This window comes from Eulemur rufifrons, chromosome 8 (genome assembly GCF_041146395.1).
Source record: "Eulemur rufifrons isolate Redbay chromosome 8, OSU_ERuf_1, whole genome shotgun sequence".
NCBI lineage: Eukaryota > Metazoa > Chordata > Mammalia > Primates > Lemuridae > Eulemur > Eulemur rufifrons.
In genome coordinates, this window is record NC_090990.1 from 122,716,772 (window position 1) to 122,735,905 (window position 19,134).

The following is a 19,134-nucleotide window of genomic DNA, read 5'->3' on the forward strand; positions in this document are numbered from 1 at the left end:
ATTTGGCAGGTATTTTGGGGGATGATACGACTTAAAATATGTTTTAATGAAATTCACTTGTGAGTGTATGTGTGCACACGTGTGTGGGGCGGACGGCTCTAGGCTGGCACCTGGAACAGGTGGCAGACACCCTGCAGAGCAACTGGAGCTGAGGGAAGACTTGCCACGGTGGACGCGAAATAGATGATGCTTTAAAACACCAACCTTGAATCGAAATCCGGAAGAGTAGATGTTCCTAAGAACAGGCATAGATTTGTAGGCAAGATTCTTCTCACAAGGGCAACTCTATGGAGCATGTTTTAAGGCAGGTTGTGACAAGAATGGGTTATTTAATTGTCATGGGTTAACAATTCTCCCAGGCAACACCAGGGATAAGTTTCAAGAGTCCAGAGAAATTCACATTCCCTTTTATGCTAATATTCCAAGCACGAAGAGTAGGGTCTTCATAACCCAGCATCAACAATGTGTCACAGGGTAACTGATGCCCTGGCCCAAAAGTCAGCCCTTGGTGTTGGATATCTTCCACCTGCCCTTCCAGATCTGCACACACCTTCTCCCCACCCCATCCCATGCCCCGTGGGGCTGACCAAATAGGCTGCGTGCACCAACTCCCTACCCCGTGGGTTTGGGTTGGATTTGACCTGTGGGGAGGCTGGCAGGAGACTGGAGTAAGAGAGGCTGCATTCGCCGGCTCCTGTCCCGTGGGGTCCTGCCAGGCTGGCTCCCTAGACCAGAGGCCTCAGCTCTTGTAAGGCTGGCCCCCCCACAGCCCCCTCTGTCCCTACAGTACAATAACAGCTCCCTCCCCTTGTCCCCTCAGGCCTAGGAGGAACCCCTGTTCCTGGGGTGTGCACTATGCCTTGTGGTTTCCCTACACCAAGATCACAGCTTTGCAAACAGCTCCCTTAGGAAACTCCCCCTTTGACTTGCCCTAATCTGGAAGTGGCTTCTGTGTCCTGCCGGGATGCTACCTGGCACCCCTTGTTTCTTCACAGCCCCCACACTTCCATTCTCCCTCCAGGCCCTTACTTTGGATGAAGAAAAAAAAATCTGTTTTCTCCCTCTCTCTGTCTCTCCCCACCACCCACCTCAGGGGTCTATGCAGGATTGTCACTCTTGCTGGGCCCCTTTCTGTGCACCGGTCTCTCCCCTGTCGTGGGAGCTTTCTCCTAGCAACTCTGTACGACTCAGGAGTGGACGAAGCCCATAGGTGCAGATCTGTCTCCTCTTTATTTTTTTTTCCTGTAAAACATCATTGACTCTAGTAGTTGATTTTATGTATTGGAAACTCTATTCCAATTGTTAATTAATCCTTAAGAGTGGGTCACTTTTGTGTTCAGTGTACAGTGTTTTCGGTCATTTAAGACTCTATGGAGGCCGGGCGCGGTGGCTCACGCCTGAAATCCTAGCACTCTGGGAGGCCGAGGCGGGTGGATCGCTCGAGGTCAGGAGTTCGAGACCAGCCTGAGCAAGAGTGAGACCCTGCCTCTACTAAAAATAGAAAGAAATTATCTGGCCAACTAAAAATATATAGAGAAAAAATTAGCCAGGCATGGTGGCACATGCCTGTAGTCCCAGCTACTCGGGAGGCTGAGGCAGGGGGATCGCTTGAGCTCAGGAGTTTGAGGTTGCTGTGAGCTAGGCTGATGCCAGGGCACTCACTCTAGCCTGAGCAACAAAGTGAGACTCTGTCTCAAAACAAACAAAAAAAAAGACTCTATGGAGATGGCCTTTCCACTTAAACATGCTAACATTTGTGCTGCTAGTTCTCTGTTTGCCTCTCTCGATCCACTTCCCGTCCTTCTCCAGCCTACTAGGCTCTCCTACCCACAGGCTTCCGGCCAGGTTTGGCCAAGGGAAATGACTAGCGTGAAATCAAAACCCAGGAGGAGGAGGGGTTGGGGCATTGATTCCGCCCACTCCTCTGCCAGCTTGTCAGGCGGCCCCTCTGCGTGGTCCTGGCTCTTGCTGGACTCTGGAAAAGCTTCTTCCCTTTGTCCCTTCAGTCCTAGGGGGGTATTGGTTTCTCACTGTTGCTCATCGCTGCGTGTTTCATTATTCCCTCTGGGCTCCCGTAACCCTGTCTATGCCTCTGTAAGTAGTCCCTGCATTAAATTTTTGTTGGTCACCACTTTGGGGGTACCACGTGTTTTCTGTGGGGACTTTTACTGACATACACCTTTTAATGTCATTCAGAGACTGGAAGGCCGGATTGCAGCTTGTCATCCTGGGTTAGGGATAATTCAGAAATCACGCTTGGGATTCTAACACTTCAAATCCCAAACATTTCTTCAAGCTCATCATAAATCACATACACTTTCTATCCATGTGCTTTCCCAAAATAGACTCTGGACTCCAGGAATAAGCTGAATTCAGGATCTGGAATTCTGAGACAGACGCCTCCCCGAGTACAGGATCCCAAGGCAGCTCTGCTCGGGGACACAGAAAGCAAAGACATTTCTCTAGGGCTTGGCCCTGACCCCACCTGGTTTCCTCCTCTGGTGAGCCAAGCTGGGCTCCATGTGGGCCATGGGGCCATTATTGCCCTTCTAGGCCTGACAGCTCAACTGAGAGCAGACCACGTGGTCTCCCGGCTCTGTTTCCCCAGGCTCCCATCCAAGGCTGCAGAAAGACTGGGGCAACTCTTCACACCAATGTGCTTCACATGTTTGTTCAACATTTGCTCCGGGGAGTATGAGTTGGGATTGACTAAGAATGGTTTTAAAAATTTTTCTTTGTCTACCTTGACGTGAGTGAGGTCAATTTTTATATTTTGTTAGTTATACTAAACAAAACAAAACAAAAACCCAGAAAAGACCCAACATGTATAGGAACCTGAGCTAGATGGCTGCTTACGGATGGGTGCAGGGGGCCCATCCAAGGATATTCGCATCCTTCCCTGCAGATCAGCCTTCTAGAGTAGACACTCTGTTGTTTGGCTGTGCCTGTATCAGCAACTTCCCCATAAAAGTGAAATGAGAAAGGAAGCCTTGAATTTTCCCAGAAGGTAAAATGGGCCACAACCAGCCTTCTTGCTGTGGGATGTAGTAGGATGATGCTTTTTTTTTTTTTTTTTAATCTGGAGTCTCACTATGTTGTCCAGGCTGGATTCCAACTGCTGGGCCCAAGCAGTCCTTCTGCCTCAGCCTCCCGAGTGGCTGTGAATACAGGCGGGCACTACCATGCCCAGCTGATGCGCTGCTTCGTATAGTGAGAATGACCCATCAAGCGTTGGAGACTAGGGACCGAGACCAACTAAAGATGAAAAAAGGAAGGAAGACAGGGGCGACTGGGACGAAGGCTGAGCAGTACTCTTTTTCAAGGCCTCTTGTTCCCTCTCAGTTGGTGGAGGGGAAGTGGGGAAAGTGGTAGAGGAAGAGCGAGCAAACCCATGCAGTTGCTTTGACCATAACTACATGCAATTCTGAGTTTGCACTCATGCCAGCTCCTGTTTGCCTTGGTGTATTTACCTTTGTGCTCTTTAAAATGTGTGATGCTGGGCTAATCTCCATGGGAAGGTTGCATAATCTCCACGTCCCATGGACCTCAGTTTGTAGAAAAAGTGATGATTATTACTTACTCTTTGTCCCATTGTGGATTCCTCCTTACTCTTCGTCCTCCCATTAATCATTTCCTCACCAGCTGTGTCTCCTGAATTGAATTTTTTGATTGATCAAGACATCTCAGACCCCTGCATGGCACATGCCTGTTTTCAAATCCTGCAAAGTGTTCTAGCTTGAAAGGGGCTGCAGAAACCAGTCCATCAGTGACCGTTGGAACGCGCTGCTTGCATCAGCAACTCAACCTGTGTTTTAGGGGCAGAAATGCCTTGGGAACAAAGGATAAAGAATTCTCACCGGCCCAGCCCCTCCAGAGTGCAGGGAAGAATCAAGTGCACTATTCACTAAATTATCCAATGATCCGCCAAAGAATAAAAAGCAAGGATGGCCGCTAGATTTTATTAATATAAAAATATGTTTCCACCTCCTTGAATTGAGCTTTTTTTATCCTCTCCCCCACGGTCTGTTTTGTTTTTCTGTCATTCCAGAGGGACTCTCTCTCTAAATCTTGCCACCCTCACCACAATAAAACTCACTCTCTCGTTCTCTCGTTCCCTCTGTTACTCTCAAGGGCTTTCCTAATGTAGCCTCATGCTGCACTGAGGCTAAATATTTGCTTATTATCTTTTATAATGAGATGATGATGGTATTGCCCGGAGGCACAGCTTTTGTGGAACAAGGTGAGGCTAGTGCATGATAACCCATTTGTGTCTTTTAAAGTGGCTATCCCCTAATATTCAAAGAGCTAAAAGTGACCAGAAGGAAGAAGAAATATTTGACAACATACCAATTTAATGGAGATCCAAAACAGTAAAAAGAAACAGCCAGAACTGAGCATTTCCAGGAGAGGGCAGACTTGCCACAGGCTAGGTTTCCTGGGTCTCATGACTCCACAGACAGAACCATGCCCTGCATTCATGGGCTTTCCGGATGTGCGCTGGAGTCTCCGACGAACCACAGGACTTTGTCAAGCTCACCTGTCCGGTCTGGGACGAGCACTATCAAATACATTCAGTGAAACACCAAAGTGTACAGGGCACTGGGCAACAGAAAATGGAGCCAGCTGGTCCAGCGTTGGGGCCTCAGGTTGATGGCTCTCCTTCCCCCTCCTCCATGCCCAGTACGCTTTTGCTTGGTACCTCTCATTTCAGCTCTGCCCCTCTGGAAGATCCTCTCTGCCTCCTCACCCCTTGGCGGGTGGTGGCAACATGTGCCCTGAGCCCTGTGCTAAGCTGAATGGCGTCCTCCAGTGTTCTCAGCTGCTCCCTGGCTCAGTCCTCCCTCCTTCTCTGCAGCTTAGTCCTGGTTTCTTCTTGCCGGCGCCTCCAAGCAGCGATGATGGCTTCATCGTCCATCTCTTCCTCTTCTTCCCTGTCAGTGCTTCTCCGATACTGGGACCTCCGCCCAGATGCAAACCTCCCTTCTTCTCTGTTTTCCGTCTTCTCTTTCTCTCCCTCCTCTTCAGACCTCATAAAGCTCTGGGTGAATTTCCTCTTGGCTCCAAATTCAGAGAAGTCTGACTTGGATGACTCTTCCACGTCTTCCCAGTCCCTGGCCCTGGCCCAGTGTGGCCGCTGTGGCTCCGGGGACTCTTCCCGTTCAGAGGGCTCAGGGGTCCGGCGGAAGAAGTAGGGCTCTGGGCTCTCCTCTCGGGAGCTTGAGGTCTCACTGAATTTGGACCTGGAGAACTTGTGCATCTCTCTGCCCTCCCTGGTGGAAGAAGAAGAGAACCGCGAAGTGCTTCTTACAGAGTTGCCGTTTGCCTCGTGGTAGGAGGAGGTGTCCTGTTCCTCTGATTGGGATTTGGAGAACTTGTAGCTGGAGGATTTAGACTCCGTCTCGCGGAGCAGGGAAGATCTGGTGTATTTCCCCCTGGAGCTTCCAGACCAATCACTTGGGGGAGGAGATTTTTCCTCTGTCCTGAGGCCACTGAGCCACTTATTGATACTACTATCCATCTCTTTGCCAGCTCTGCTGCCACTGGCGTAGTGATCACCGACGGCCAGGGAGGAGGAGGTGTCTGTTTCAGGTTTTTGCGAATTACTGCGGGAAGAATACCGAAAGCTCCCTATGGCACTGTCAGTGTCCTCATCCCTATCATCCACGCTGTCATCCTCATCCTCCTTGACCTTCTTCTTCTTCTTGAAAAGGGAGCTGCGTTTGTTGTCTGAGGCCAGCTTCTCCATCTTGCACTCGAACATCTTCTCCCTCAGCTCCATCTGCATCTCCCTCTCCTTCTGGCCAAGCTCCCTTAGGTCCACATTGTCGGCAAAGAGGCTGTAGATGGGCTTGCTGGTCCCCCTCACTCTGCTCCCGGTGCCCTCCGGCCTTGAGCTCAGCGTGGTGTGGGAGGACAGCACAGACTGCGTGTCCGAGCTGGGTCTGGCCTGGCTCTGGGGCAGCAGGCAGCCGCCCAGGGACGAGCTGCTCTGTCCACTGAACGTGGAGACTTGGTCATCCCCCAGGCAGCCGGCTGCTGGCGCTGCCTTCATGCTTGCAACGGATGGTGAGCGGGACAACAGCAGCATTTCATTTTGCTTCTGAGCGAGAGTCTCACTGACTACATGGGCAATCCAGTTCTGGATACTGGCAATGGAAACGGTGTCACCAGGCCCCACTGGCAGGTTAGGCAGGGGTGAGGCCGAGCATGCCCCTGTGTTGCTTGCAGCCTGAGACAGGTGGGAGCGGTTGCTGAGTACTGAGGCCGTGTCCCCATCGGCACTGACTGAGGGGGCTGCAGACCAGAATGCAGACAGGGGGATGCTCGCGCTGGCCGCCGAGCTGTCCGCCTCCCAGCCTGCCATGGACTGGCTCTCCTCCAGCGTCTGCCTGCTTCTCTCCAGCAGCTCCAGCCTCCGCTGCCTCTTCTTGGCCAGGGCTGAGTCCTCCCCCTTGCTGAGCTCCACCACCTCCTCCTTGTTCTCACTGCCTATCTTCTTCTGGTGTTTCAGCTTCCAGGCCTGGTAGGCCGTCAGGCTGGCATTAGAGGGCTGCTTCTCCCCGGCCGCCTCCTCTGCGCCCTGCTCACTGCTGCTGTCTCCTGCTTCCGAGTCTTTCTTGTGAAATCCAAACTGGATTCTCTTGATCTTCCACCTCTCGAGGGCAGTGAGCTTGTCCTTGTTCCTGCTGCAGAAGTTATAGAAGGAGGGGGCCTCAGAGCACACGCTCTCCTCGTCATCCTCTCGCGCCCCGCTCCCGGCCTCGGAGCTGGCGGCCGCCGCCCCGCTCCTGCGCCGGGAGCGGTACCTGCGGGCGGCCTCCTCCTCGATCTCCAGCAGCCTCTCGTTCCACACGTCCCAGGTGCTCTCGGTGGACACAGAGTCGGAGCGGCGCCTCCGGCCGCGGCCCTGGGCGCTCATCTCCAGCTGCTGCTTCAGGACGCGGATGTCGTGGCTGCTCACGCTCTCCGCAACGCTGCTCTCGCTCAGGGTGTGCCTCCGCCTCGTCCCCACGAAGGAGCCCGCGTCGCTCTCCTCCTCCTCCTCCTCCTCCTCCCGCCCCCACCGCCGGTGCCCTTCCGCTTGGTAGCGCTCATTCCGGCTCTGCCACTCCTGAATGATCCTCTCCACGTCCTGGTCCTCGAGCTCCTCCCCGGCCTGGCTGGAGGAGGCCGAGCGCCTGCCCGCTCCAGCCTGGGGGACCCTGCCTGTGGGGAGGCCCTGTCCCTTCTTCCACTCCTCGTACAGTTTCTCCTCCTCCTCGTCGTCAATGAGAGTGAGGGGCTTGGAGGCCTGGCTGCCCTTCCCCAGGGAAGAGCCACTCAGGTGGCTGGTGATGTCGTCCTCCTCCTCCACCGTCAGGGCGTGCACGGTGGCCCCGAGCGTGCTCCCTGCCTCCTCGCCCTCCTCAGCCTCGTCTGCTCCCTCCTCCTCCTCCTCTCTCTCCTCCATCAGCTTCTCGTTGAGCTCCCGCAGCTGCTTCAGGAAGCCGTCGTTGGGGTAGATGGCGCGCTTCTTGCGCACGGTCATCAAGGCCTCCAGGACAGCCATGTCGTGGAAGATCATCAGGTAGGCCACCACCAGCACTGCAGACCGGCTGATGCCCATCTCGCTGCTGACCAGGACTTTCCCTGAGAAGAAAGCACAGGAGATAATGACGGGATTGCAGCGGCTTCCTTACACTGTTTGCTTGTTTGTTTGTTTGTTTTAAGTGTCGTTTTGATGTGCTGAACTTAAGGTGTTTACTTTGCCTCTGGTGTTCATCTAGGCTCAAGTCACGGGTCGGATGAGCACCACTGTCCCCACGTTATGGAGAGACAGAGCAGTCCCCGCTGCCCTGCGTGTGAAACACTGCAGTGCATGTCTACTCTCCCCACCAACTAAGCATGGGAGAGCGGAGAGATGAAAGAATTGGGGGGAGTGGGAAGCAGAAATGGAAAGGGAGGCTAAGATGAATAAGTCACAGAGACGTAGCAATCTCCGTGCTGGGGAGCACCACAGTCACGGTCTAGACTGGAGAGTTCCCTTTACAACACCCCGAGGCTGGGTCACCCACCACCCACCCTCTGCCAGATGCTTCTGGTGACGTGGAGCTCAACAGCCCACACAGACACACACCTCCCTCCCTATTTGGACCACTCTAATATTTTTGAAATTCTTTCATACATTAGGGAAAAGTATACATTTCTGTAACGGGCATCTGGTGCCCTTTGACATTTGGAGTCAATAAGGAATATATCTACGAACCAGGACTGTTATACAAAAATCCTTAAGAAGATCACTATTATATTCTTCCCTAATTTTTTTTTCTTTTCCTAGCTATTCTGCATCTTTCAATCATTATTTGAACATCTTTCATGCTCCCTTACTATTCTAGCTACTCTTCTCCAGGTCAAAACTTGAATTTATCATTTTTTTTTTTTTTTGCTGAGGAGTTGGTGCTCAGAAGGATGGAGCAAGATATTTCAGCTTTGAACCGACCCACACAGAGTAGAGTGGGCTCCTCAGTACCCTTGTTCTGGGCACTGGGACTTTATGTTGCCATTTAAGCTTGCAATGTAGGTGAGATATGTCACACAATGAACTCAAATTATCTTTTATATCCACCAAAACTTATAAAACTTTTTTTTAAAAACAGCAATTAAGTCATATCTCCCTTATGCTGTAGCATTTTTTAAACATAAGGATAACTTTACAAATTCCTACTAATAATTTTTGGTAGATGTAGTCTGTTTTCATAGCCTACAGAAGACTTTGCAAATCTTGACTGTGCCATTCAGTTGAGCAGTTACCCGGTGGCCTCACTTTGCTTTGCATCCTTCCTGAATGTGACAAACAGGCCTTCTATGCCTTCATTCTAATGACTGTTTAAAATGCAGACCGGGACCACTGGAGGCCTTCCTCCTGGCTGTCATCAATCTACTTGCCAACAGCCTTTGGGGATGTTTGCTAAATCAGTCAAGAATCCTATCTAACTATATGGGATGGGTGGTGACTCTTTTATTATTGTATGTTTGCATCAGTTAAGATCATGTCTTTGTCACACAGGAGGTCGGAGACTGAGAAGATTCAGGGGAGCTGAGGCCCAGTAATGCTGAAAGGTGTTATTGGCAAGAGTCAGCAGCCACTAGAGGGAGATAAGTGAGCAGAGTCAAAGCCTCCAAAGGAGCATCTACAGATGCGCTGGTCTTTTCCCCTCCCATCTTCAGCTCAGGGCTCAGCTGTCTCCCAAGGACCTCCCCTTGACCATCTGAGCAGGCCACCATCTACTGTGGCTAGTCCCAAAGTCTCACTCTCTTCCTTTGAAGGTGGAATCACCAGGCCAGCTCACTCCAGGACACTTGGGTATGACCAGCCAGTCTTCCTCACAGGGGCATCAAATACTACTCAGACTCAGTCTGGTAGAGACCAGGGTGGGGAGAGCCACGCTTTTCCCTGCTGTGTTCCCAGCACCCTGAAATTCCTCGGAGTAGCCTCAGGGGCAGCCTGAGGGACAAGAGCAAGGCCGGGTGGGTCGGACTCTGGGGTCTTTACCCACTTCGCCCAGAGCAGCGATAGGATCTTCTGTTTTCTCTGTTAGGTACAAGGTCCACACTGATGTTACACAGATTTTGCTCTGCAGGGGGCACCCTTCACACCAAAGTAGAAATATATTTGGTTATGCTGAAAATTTTCCATCAGTAAAATGGTTTGAGGAAGGTGGTCTTTTTCTAATTTGCCGAGTCACCATTTTGACTAGCAACAGGGCTGATGGAGGGGAAGACTTGTTTTTAAAACTTGAAGAGTACACTTAGTGGAGAGAGCACTGGACTTGAGTAAGACCAGGTTCAAATTCTCTCTGCTCGAAACATGCCTTTATATGGCAGGCGGTTGTGTGTGCCCTCCCAACTCTTAATCCCCCCTTTCCTCAGAACTTAGCCCCTCTCCACACTCCAGGAAAACAAGAAGTATTTGCCCAGGGGCCACCCCACGTGTCACTGTTGATAGAACTCAGGGTAGACAAAGGACCAGCATCTGCCAAATTGTCCAGATAATTCAGAAATGGGACTGAGCCAGGATCAGCTAGGGCTGTTTGCTATTTGAAGTAGAGAGAAAGAGGCTGGAAACTAATACAAGTCCTGAGATTGTTCAATTCTTGTTCCAGACTCCTGGGGTGCCACGTGTCTATTAATATCTTTGGATTCCTTCCTGTATCTTCCTAATTAGTGCCTTTGCTGCTTGTAAAGGAGTTTCAGATGGTTTCTACTTACTAGCAACCAACAGAATCTTGAGTATTAGGCGGTGGCAAAGTCACTTAACCTTCCACGGGTCTCAGTTTTCCAATGTCTGCGATGTTAAGAGCAACACCCCTCTGGTGGGGTCATGGCGATTACTATGTACAACGCCCAGCGCCCGGAGTTCGTTTCGCCCTCCCTGCTAGGAACCGGCTCCCAGGCATCCTAGACTAGAGGAAAGCACAGGAACTAAGGCTCGAGGTAATTCTAGGGGTGCTGCAACTTCTCTGCGGTGACGAGTAGGAATTACCCACAAAAGCGACGCCCACAGTAACAGTGGGGTCCGTTCGCTGCCTCGCAGGCAGGGGAGGCTGAATGGAGAGGAGATGTCCATGGGGCGCCCCGGGCCCCACGGGGAATCGGGACTCCCTGCGCTGCGACCTGGGTGTCGGCCCGGCGGAGCTAACGCACTCGCTCCTGGCCAGGGCGACCCAGCCCGACGTGGGCATCCTGGAGGGGAGGCCCCCCGCCTCCACTGGGCCCGGGGAGGACACTTCCCGCTGCAGCCCGGGCAGCTGGCACCGCGGGTCAGGCGCGTCCCTCCTTCCTCCACCCTCCCGGCTGGCTCTCGCTCTTGCTGTCACTTCTGGAAATGCATTCCACCCTCGCTTTGGGAATTCCACCCACTGCGAGGTGTCTCATCCGCCCTGGGATGGTGCGGGGCGCCCGCCGGCCGGAGGCCGTGTCTACACGCGCTATCTCCCTGGCCTGCCCAGTCTTTGCCGGGAGGCCGGCGGGTGCGTGCCAGGCCCGAGAGAGCAGCGGGCAAACTCCCTCTGCCGCAGACATTGGACAATCCCGCAGGACTTTTAAGCATTGACAAGGAGAGAAAACTTTTTACTTTTTATTATATATATAAAAATTTACACACATAAACATTGTGTGTGTGTGTTTTCCATTAGAAGTTACCCAACCTGGCCATTGGTGGTGACAAGCAACGCCCTTCCAAGGAGTCATTAAAGGTACTATCAGAGAAATGGCTATAATTTTTAAAGCAAATATTATGTGCCAGATGTTGTGCCAAGTAAGCTCTTTTATATGCATTTTAAAAACTTTATTCCTCACAGCAACTTCAGGATTAGATATTTTTATCTTCGTTCTACATATAAGGAAACTGCAGTTCCCAGGGATAGAGGCAATGGCCCAAGGTCACATGGTAGATAAAGTGTAGCAAATCCTGGATTCAAATCCAGGTGCCTGAACTCTTGCCAGCAGGGCTGCTTCCCGCCCCGCCCCCACCCCCACCTCCCCACACGGGCTCCAGCCTCTCCCCGCTGAGCCGGGGCCTGTGAACTCTAGTCTAGTCTCATCCCCCCTCTCACTTGCATAGAGCAGTGGCCTCAGCACTGCTTCCCCCTTCCCTGCTCCGTCCATTCTCCGAAGAGTGAGTTTCCTAAAACATAAATCAGATCAAGGTGCCGCAGCCTCCTTACCCTGGCCTTTAATTTCCTGTGTGACGGCACCCCTGCATCTGCCATGCCAACCCACACCAGCCTTTTGATTCTTGAACACGCCAAGTTCATTCCACTGTAGGATCTTTTTTTTTTTGAGACAGAGTCTCGCTCTGTTGCCCAGGCTAGAGTGCCGTGACGTCAGCCCAACTCACAGCAACCTCAAACTCCTGGGCTCAAGCGATCCTCCTGCCTCAGCCTCCCGAGTAGCTGGGACTACAGGCATGCGCCACCATGCCTGGCTAATTTTTTTTTCTATATATATTTTTAGCTGTCCAAATCATTTCTTTCTATTTTAGTAGAGACGGGGTCTCGCTCTTGCTCAGGCTGGTCTCGAACTCCTGACCTTGAGTGATCCGCCCGCCTCGGCCTCCCAGAGTGCTAGGATTACAGGCATGAGCCGCCGCGCCTGGCCCACTGTAGGATCTTTGCACTAGCAGTTCCCTTGGCCAGGAATGCTCTTTTTCCAACTTCCCATTACTAGCTCCTTGTCACGTGGCTTAAATGTCCCATCGTCAGAAGGACTTCTCAACCGCCATCGCAAGGATCTGGCCAGTCCCTCTAGCACATCATCCTAGTTATAGTCTCTACCTCGCACTTGTCACCACCTGACATTTTAATTTTAATTTTATTTTCTGCTTTTTAATTTTCATTTTCTCTCTCCTCTCTACAGCATAAGATTCAAAGGCCGGAAGCTTAGCCTCAGTCTTTCACCACAGAGCCTAGAACAGTATGTGGCACGAGTTAGGCCCTCAATAATTACTTACTGGATGAATTATTGCCTTGTCCTTTCTCTTCTTCTTAGAGAAAACAGCCTTCTTAAGACAGATGCCCTCCAGACACAGCAGATAATCAGGAGGTTTTCATAATATCCCCACCTTGCTTCTCCCCCGGTGGAGTTCCAGCCGCCTGGAGCGGCAGACCCCCCTCACCTCTATAGGTCAGCAGTGCCTCATCCAGGAACTCAGCAGCCTTCCGGAAATGCTGGGAGATGTCCACCTCGGGGAAGTCATCCACCTCCACGCCCAGGTACTGGATCTCCAGGCCAGTGTAGAATTCAGGTCCAGTGTAAACGCCGGTGCCATGTGCAGCATTCAGGATGTGGGTGATTCCCAGCCTCTTCAGCCTCCCCTTGTTCACAGCCACGCTCCTGGGGGCGGGGGGGAAGCAGGGATATGTCAGCCAGAGTCAGAGCTAGAAAGGTGTTACCGCTGCGGCGGGGACCCTGCCTCGGCCGGTCAGAGGGCCCCAGCTGGATGAGAGCCTCTTTCTCTGATCCTGGGTGTCTGGGATCATTGCAAATGCCATTATTAAAAGGGTCAGTGACTTGGCAGCAGCAAGAGAGAAAAGAGACAGGGAGCTAAGCAAGGGAGGGCAAGATGAAGAAGAGAACAGAACTGAGGTGTAAGAAAACCTTTGAATGGTCCAGAGACCTTTAGTTTAAGACCTCATGCCTTGGGAATGGACATTCATCAAAGACAAAAAGGGCAGACAAAAATGATGAAATTAGGCGTATTTTACATTGATATGGCATGCTTATATCTTTTGAAATCTTTTCACATGCATTATTTTATTTTATCCCAATACTGAACTTGAGAAGTAGATAGGGCAACTATTTTTATTCCCATTTGAAGATCATAAAAATGAATCCAAGCTCTTATCACTTCCCCAGATTGTGAAAGGAGAAAAAAACTCTGAACAAGAATTGGTGTTTCAGATTTCTAGTTCACAGCTCTTTTTGCTGCAGCTGAATAAATGGAGCTTAGTTTGAAGAGGCCCTGAGGACAGGGTGGCCCAAGAAGGAGCAGGGAGCTTCATTTGAGGGCACCTGAAGATGCCTGGGGTCCCTGGTGACCACAAGGTGGATGCTTCTGGATCTGCAGGTCTACTTAATCACTTAGGATGTGGGGCCCAGCTCTGGGGATCGAGTTCTGGGCAACCAATTACTCCATGGTGAGGATAACACCCGATGTCCAAAGCTGCCCTCCCTGAGGCCCCAAATTCCCTCCTTTGCTTCTGGATACGTGGGTAATTACACTGGGAGAACATCTCATGAAGTAGGCAGTGGATCAGCAAAAATTAGTTGCACAAATTAACCAATTGGTACCAGTTATGCACTGGAAAGATCCTGAAGGAATAGGATGTGAGTGAGTTCTTTTTGTTTTTGTTCGGGAAACCACTGATAAACTTTTGGTTTTTTTTTTTTCAGAGGCAGGGTCTTGCTATGTTGCCCAAGCTGGAGTGCAGTGGCTATTCACAGGCGTGATTATAGCACACTACTGCTCGAACTCCTGGCCTCAGTGAAGCTCTTAAAAAAATAACAGTTTTCCGACTACAAAAACAATGTCTACTCTAGGAAACCTTTACAATTCAAAAACAATCTAAAAAAGAAAATAAAAGCCCCCTTTAAAAACACACCTCCCGGAGAGAACTATTGTTAACATTTTGTTACATTTCTAATTGTTCTCTATGCAAAAATATATGCATGCGCACACACCCCCCCATAAATATTAGCATCATACTAACATCATACTTTGTATGTATTCTCTTGTAATCTAACTTTTTCATACTATATTGTGAACGTTTTCACATGTTGGTAAATATGTGTGCATGTCATTGTCAATGCTCCTAGTGTCCTGTTCAGTGGTCCTTACAGATGCCATGAGGTGGTGGAGTTGGCAGGACTCGGTGGCAGGACTGGAGGCCCAGAGAAGGCCTTCCGGAGGGGCAAGGCTGTGGCAGATGGCCCTGGCAGGGGGGTGGAGAGTGAGCAGTCGTGCCAGCATTTTCCCTGGGGATCTGTGTGGGCAAGGTGTGCGGGGCCTTTTTCCACGGCCAGGGCAGAGTAAGTGTTCAGGCAGCCGCAGTGTGCTGGGTGGACCCATGGGGTCCTTTGATGAAAGCTGGGGGAGTTTCATGTCTCTCAGGCACTAACCAGAGGGTAGGACAAAGGGTCATGACCCCCAGCAGTCAGACTCACTTCTCAGCTATGAAGACGTTGGGCCAGACCTCATCCACCTCGTTCCAGGGGGTCTCTTGGCGGTCCTGAACCAGGGCCCGCTGCAAGTCCAGGATGCAGGGGGTGTTGTACAGGCTGGTGTCGTCCATCTTCTCCCGGACGCGGTTGTACAGGTCCTCCACCAGCAGCTGCTCAGCGGACTCCAGCAGGCCTGGGCATTCTGTGTCTGCTTTGAGCTCCCGGGGCTTGAGCTCTAGAGGGGACAGGTGGCATTCTCATCAGAGAGTTAGGAATACCAGGACCTTCCCTGTTCCTCGGGAGAACCTGCTCTTGGCTGGTTGGCTGCGAGGACTCTGGGCATGGCCTGAACGCCAGCAGGATCTGCCAGAAAGGACTTAATGGGGCCTGGGGGGTCTGTTGTGTTGGCCCAGACACCAGTAGTTGGGGTGAGCAGCAGGACTGTATAGGTGTGGGTGAAGGGAAACCACCTTCCCCTACTCCATCCCGTGCTTCTCTGAAGCTGGCTGACGGTCCTTAAGTACTAGGTGTATAGTGCCCAGTACGATGTGGGTACTGGGAAGTGTTTGCTAAACGGGTAAACGGTGTACTTTCATAGCATAATTCACTCTCTTACTGTGATTCCTTTACATATGGATTGCAAATAACCCTGGGAAAAGTAAAACTTCCAGCAATCATTTATGTGACATTACCACCTAATATACATTTAAGTATATTTAAAATTTGCTTATTTATTTCATTCATTGTCTGCTTCCCCCCAACTAGAGTGCAAGCACCTGTGATTCTCAGCCTCCCAGCCCTTAGACAGGTGGCAAGAGTTGGTCATGAGCCCCCGTGCCAGTCTCAAAACAGGACTCCGGGCCTTGCTGACAACAGAAAAGCTCAAATTCCACATGAACTCAAATCCCAACTCACCCACGTCTGGGGTGAACCGTTACCTCTTTTAATAATATATTTGTTCACAATTTATCAGATGTGGGGGAGAGTAAAATGTTTCCTTTCTCTAAGAAGGTAGACAAGAATAGGGGAGAGCAAAACCTTTCCTCCCACTTGGTAGCCAAAAATAACGACTAGAGAGAGAGAGAGAAGCAGCCGGAAAGGCGTGTCCTCTGTGTTAGCCGGCTCCTCTCGCCAGCTCCGTCTCTTTCCCTGACGGATGGTCTCTGGGCAGACGGCTGCAGGGAGAGGCCACCTGCAGTTTTGGGGCCACATGTGGCCTTCCGGATCCTTGAGTGTGGCCTTTTGACCGGATCCAAACTTTGGATTCAGTCAAGGGGTTGCACGGGGGGATCTGGAGGGCCACAGGTGGCCCTGAGGCTGCAGGTGGCCCACCTGGGCCCCAGCCACATTTGGAAGATAGACTTGGCCCAGCCCTTCGCAGAAGCGGCTCCTGACAGGTGTCGGAAAGCTGGGCTTGCGGTTCAAGGATGCGAATCCTGGGAGTCCTGGCTTCTGCCTGGGGCTGGGGGTTTCATTTCCCTTCCCTCTTTCCTCATCCAACCCCCCTGATGGGCCACCGCCTCCCAGCTTCAGGTCTCAGCTCTAAACGTTCTCTGATCTCCATTTCAAAAGCAGAAGCAAGAAAACCTTGGCAATCCCAGAGCTCTATTTTGTTTAAAAATAGATGAAATGTTCCTATTTTCTCCACCACCCAGTTTTCTCCCCCAGCTCTCCCGGGGACTTACACAGCAAATGTCAAAGCCCCTCTCCTTCCCTCCCTACTGAGATATCACGTCTTTCCTTTACCACAGGTGAAAAATAGAACTCCCGACGCCTCATTAAAATATACAGTATTGTCTGCCTCAGCTATTTATCTAGCAGGTTGTTGTTTTGATTTCTTCCCTTTCCAGTTTAAAACCAAATGTCTCAGCCCCTCACCCCCGCCGGCAGCTCCTCCTTTCCCTAGGTCTCTGGTTCACACCTCCGGCTCTTTAGACCCCACCTCCCTGCATCAATTTCTCCCATTACCTGAGGTTTCTTCAAAAGAAAGTAGAGCCTGCACATTCTCCCTGCACTCTCTCAGATGTGTGGCATATGCACACTTTCATGAACACTGGGGACCTGCCACATACGTTGTCACCCTCTGATCACTAGCCGGCATGGTAACGTTTTGAAATATCACCTGATACATTTTCCTTTCTCTGTAATGTATTGTTTTTTCTTTCCCTGCAACCCATCAACCACTAAGGCTAATGAAACTTAGGCTTAATGCCCCAGAAAAGGGAAGCGTGCATAAGATCTGGAATTTAAAAAGGCCTTGTGCATCTTCTGGTTTCAAACTAGGCTTTGAATGTCCATAGCATTCTATAGACTTGAAAGTGAAGCTTTCAAAGAGAGAACATGTTTTTCTCACAACTCCGAAAGCTGGACTTTTATTTATCAAGAACCAAAACCTGGAGAGTGGCCCACCGAAGGAAGCAGAGAGCAGGGATAGTACAGGGTGGAAGGTCACGGGGATTCCCAACCACAAAGGAGGGAGAAAAGACCTTCCGGAGCTGGGGTGGTGCCGGGAGCAAGTCAGGGAGAACTAGACCAGGGCGAAGGCACTGCCTGGGCCTGGAGGCCTCGGCCTGGCTTGGAGCGAGATAACAGAGACCCCAGGTTGAGGGGGCGGAAATAAGAAAAAGAAACCCCAGGGTCAGAGGGGGCTTTGAGGAGACAGGGCCTCCCCGAGTGCCCAGAGCAGCCAGCAACAACAAACTGAACTTCTGATCCCCTGTGAGGTGTGGTGTGAGGTCCAGATGTCCTCCGGGGACCCTGGTAGAGACCCAAATGGATCAGGGGACCAAGAAAGGCCTGGGATTGGGGTGGAGTAGGAGGAGCATGTGCGGTTTTCAGGACTAAAGGCCAGGGAAGGGATGGTGCCACCAGCAATGGACGCCAGGTCAAGGCCAAGGCCAGCTGGGCCCTGTTGCGTCAACAGTGCTACCCCGTCCCAGCCCCCCACCCCCACCCCCGTGCCACCAGAAGTGTGAGAGGCCACCAGGGAGAAGGAGGAGAAAGGGGAGGAAAGAAATTGCAAAAGGTTATTTGCCCAAAATTGACTAGGAAAAGAAAAATCCATGCAATCAGAGTAAGTATCCTTGAATAAAACACAGTATGTTGTCGTCTCCGTAATCTACTGTGTAAAGATTAACATGGCCCCCCACCCACCCTTCCCTCACCCCTCCCCACGCATCCTTCGGTTTGAAGACCGTCTTCAAGCACTGGTGGCAATGCAGTTCTCAATCTGGACATCCCTCTGGAAAGAACTCTCCGGGTGCTCCTTGCTACTTCTTGCACCCTCAGGTCTGCGTCTGTACCATGAGCCACCTCAGGGCCCTGGGGTGACCAAACACTGAGGCCCTAAGGGCCGATCGGAGCTGCCTCCCCGGCCGCTGACTAGAGGACTGTTCACACTGACGCATGACAACAGCCACCCCTGTCCCATCACAGGCGATGATGGGGGGGGTGGCAGAACTGCCCTCTTCAGATCTGCACCTCTTGATGTGCCGGGCAGCACCTGGGAAGCACATTCACGCCTTGCAGTGGGCCCCTGCAAGGGTCCACAGATGGCCCCCCGGCCTCTCCCACTGCCACCACCCTCGGTCACATTACCTTCCTTGATGATCTGTTTGGCTGCAATGGCTGAGGAGAGATGGATGGGCTCCATGAAAATGCTCTCTGTGTCTGCCTCTGAGGCCATCGAGTACCTAAGGAAAGAGGGTATTCGCGTGAGATGACCCCGCGTGGCAACGGAATGGAAGACGTTTTTGTCTCCCAACGAGAAACCTGGATCTGATTTTAGCCACAAGTGGAAACAGGGAGAGATACAGGGCTAGCCTCCCTAAGTCGAGGGAACCCGAGATTCGGAGCGTTATCTTGCGGCTCAGTTGTGCATCTATTTTCAGGCCAGAGTTGGCACCTGTGGGGTGTGAATTGATGTCTAGTGACAGGGCAGTCCCTGCTGGGGGAACCCACCCTGACCTGATTTCACTTTCTTCGATGTCCTGCTCTCATCTTTTTCTCTTTTGTCTCCTGTTCCTCTGCTATCGATACTATAGGATGCCCCAGCTGTGCCTTATCGGGGTTCGGCTGGGTTGGTGGGCTGTGCAGGCTGCCACCATGTCCTCTGTTCCCCGTGTCTTCTCCCTGCTTGTAGGCCGTGGCTAGTGAGAAGGACTGGCACGCCAGCGAATGCCTGAGATGTACCCAAGTGCACAGGTCCCGATTCTGAGCACGAGAAATCAAGAGTCAGGCTGAGCCCAGGAACGCAAAAAAAAAGTAACCTGGGTAAATATCAAGGCAATTTCCCCCAAAAAATTCAGTGAAAGTAACAAAAGAGGCCTTTGGGGAACATGGAGACTCTAGAGCAGAGACAAGGAAACCATACCATGGTTCACTAGCAAATTCCTCCCTCGAGAGTTCTCCTGGTTTCCAAGTGTTGTGCTGAGT

The 19,134-nt window shown here is 51.5% G+C and overlaps 1 protein-coding gene across 1 annotated transcript in view; it reads right to left on the bottom strand.

The window, feature by feature from the left end:
• Nucleotides 1-4,298: 4,298 nt before the first annotated feature.
• The window catches only part of STYXL2 (serine/threonine/tyrosine interacting like 2), a 28,925-nt gene continuing 14,089 nt past the window's right edge, over nucleotides 4,299-19,134 (bottom strand). Inside the window, exons 2-5 of the mRNA XM_069479107.1 lie at nucleotides 18,298-18,392; nucleotides 14,704-14,935; nucleotides 12,656-12,873; nucleotides 4,299-7,629 (exon numbers count right to left, since the gene is read on the bottom strand). Of these exons, the coding sequence (XP_069335208.1) occupies nucleotides 4,832-7,629; nucleotides 12,656-12,873; nucleotides 14,704-14,935; nucleotides 18,298-18,392 (3,343 nt within the window). The 3' untranslated portion in view covers nucleotides 4,299-4,831. The remainder of the gene's footprint in view (nucleotides 7,630-12,655; nucleotides 12,874-14,703; nucleotides 14,936-18,297; nucleotides 18,393-19,134) is intronic.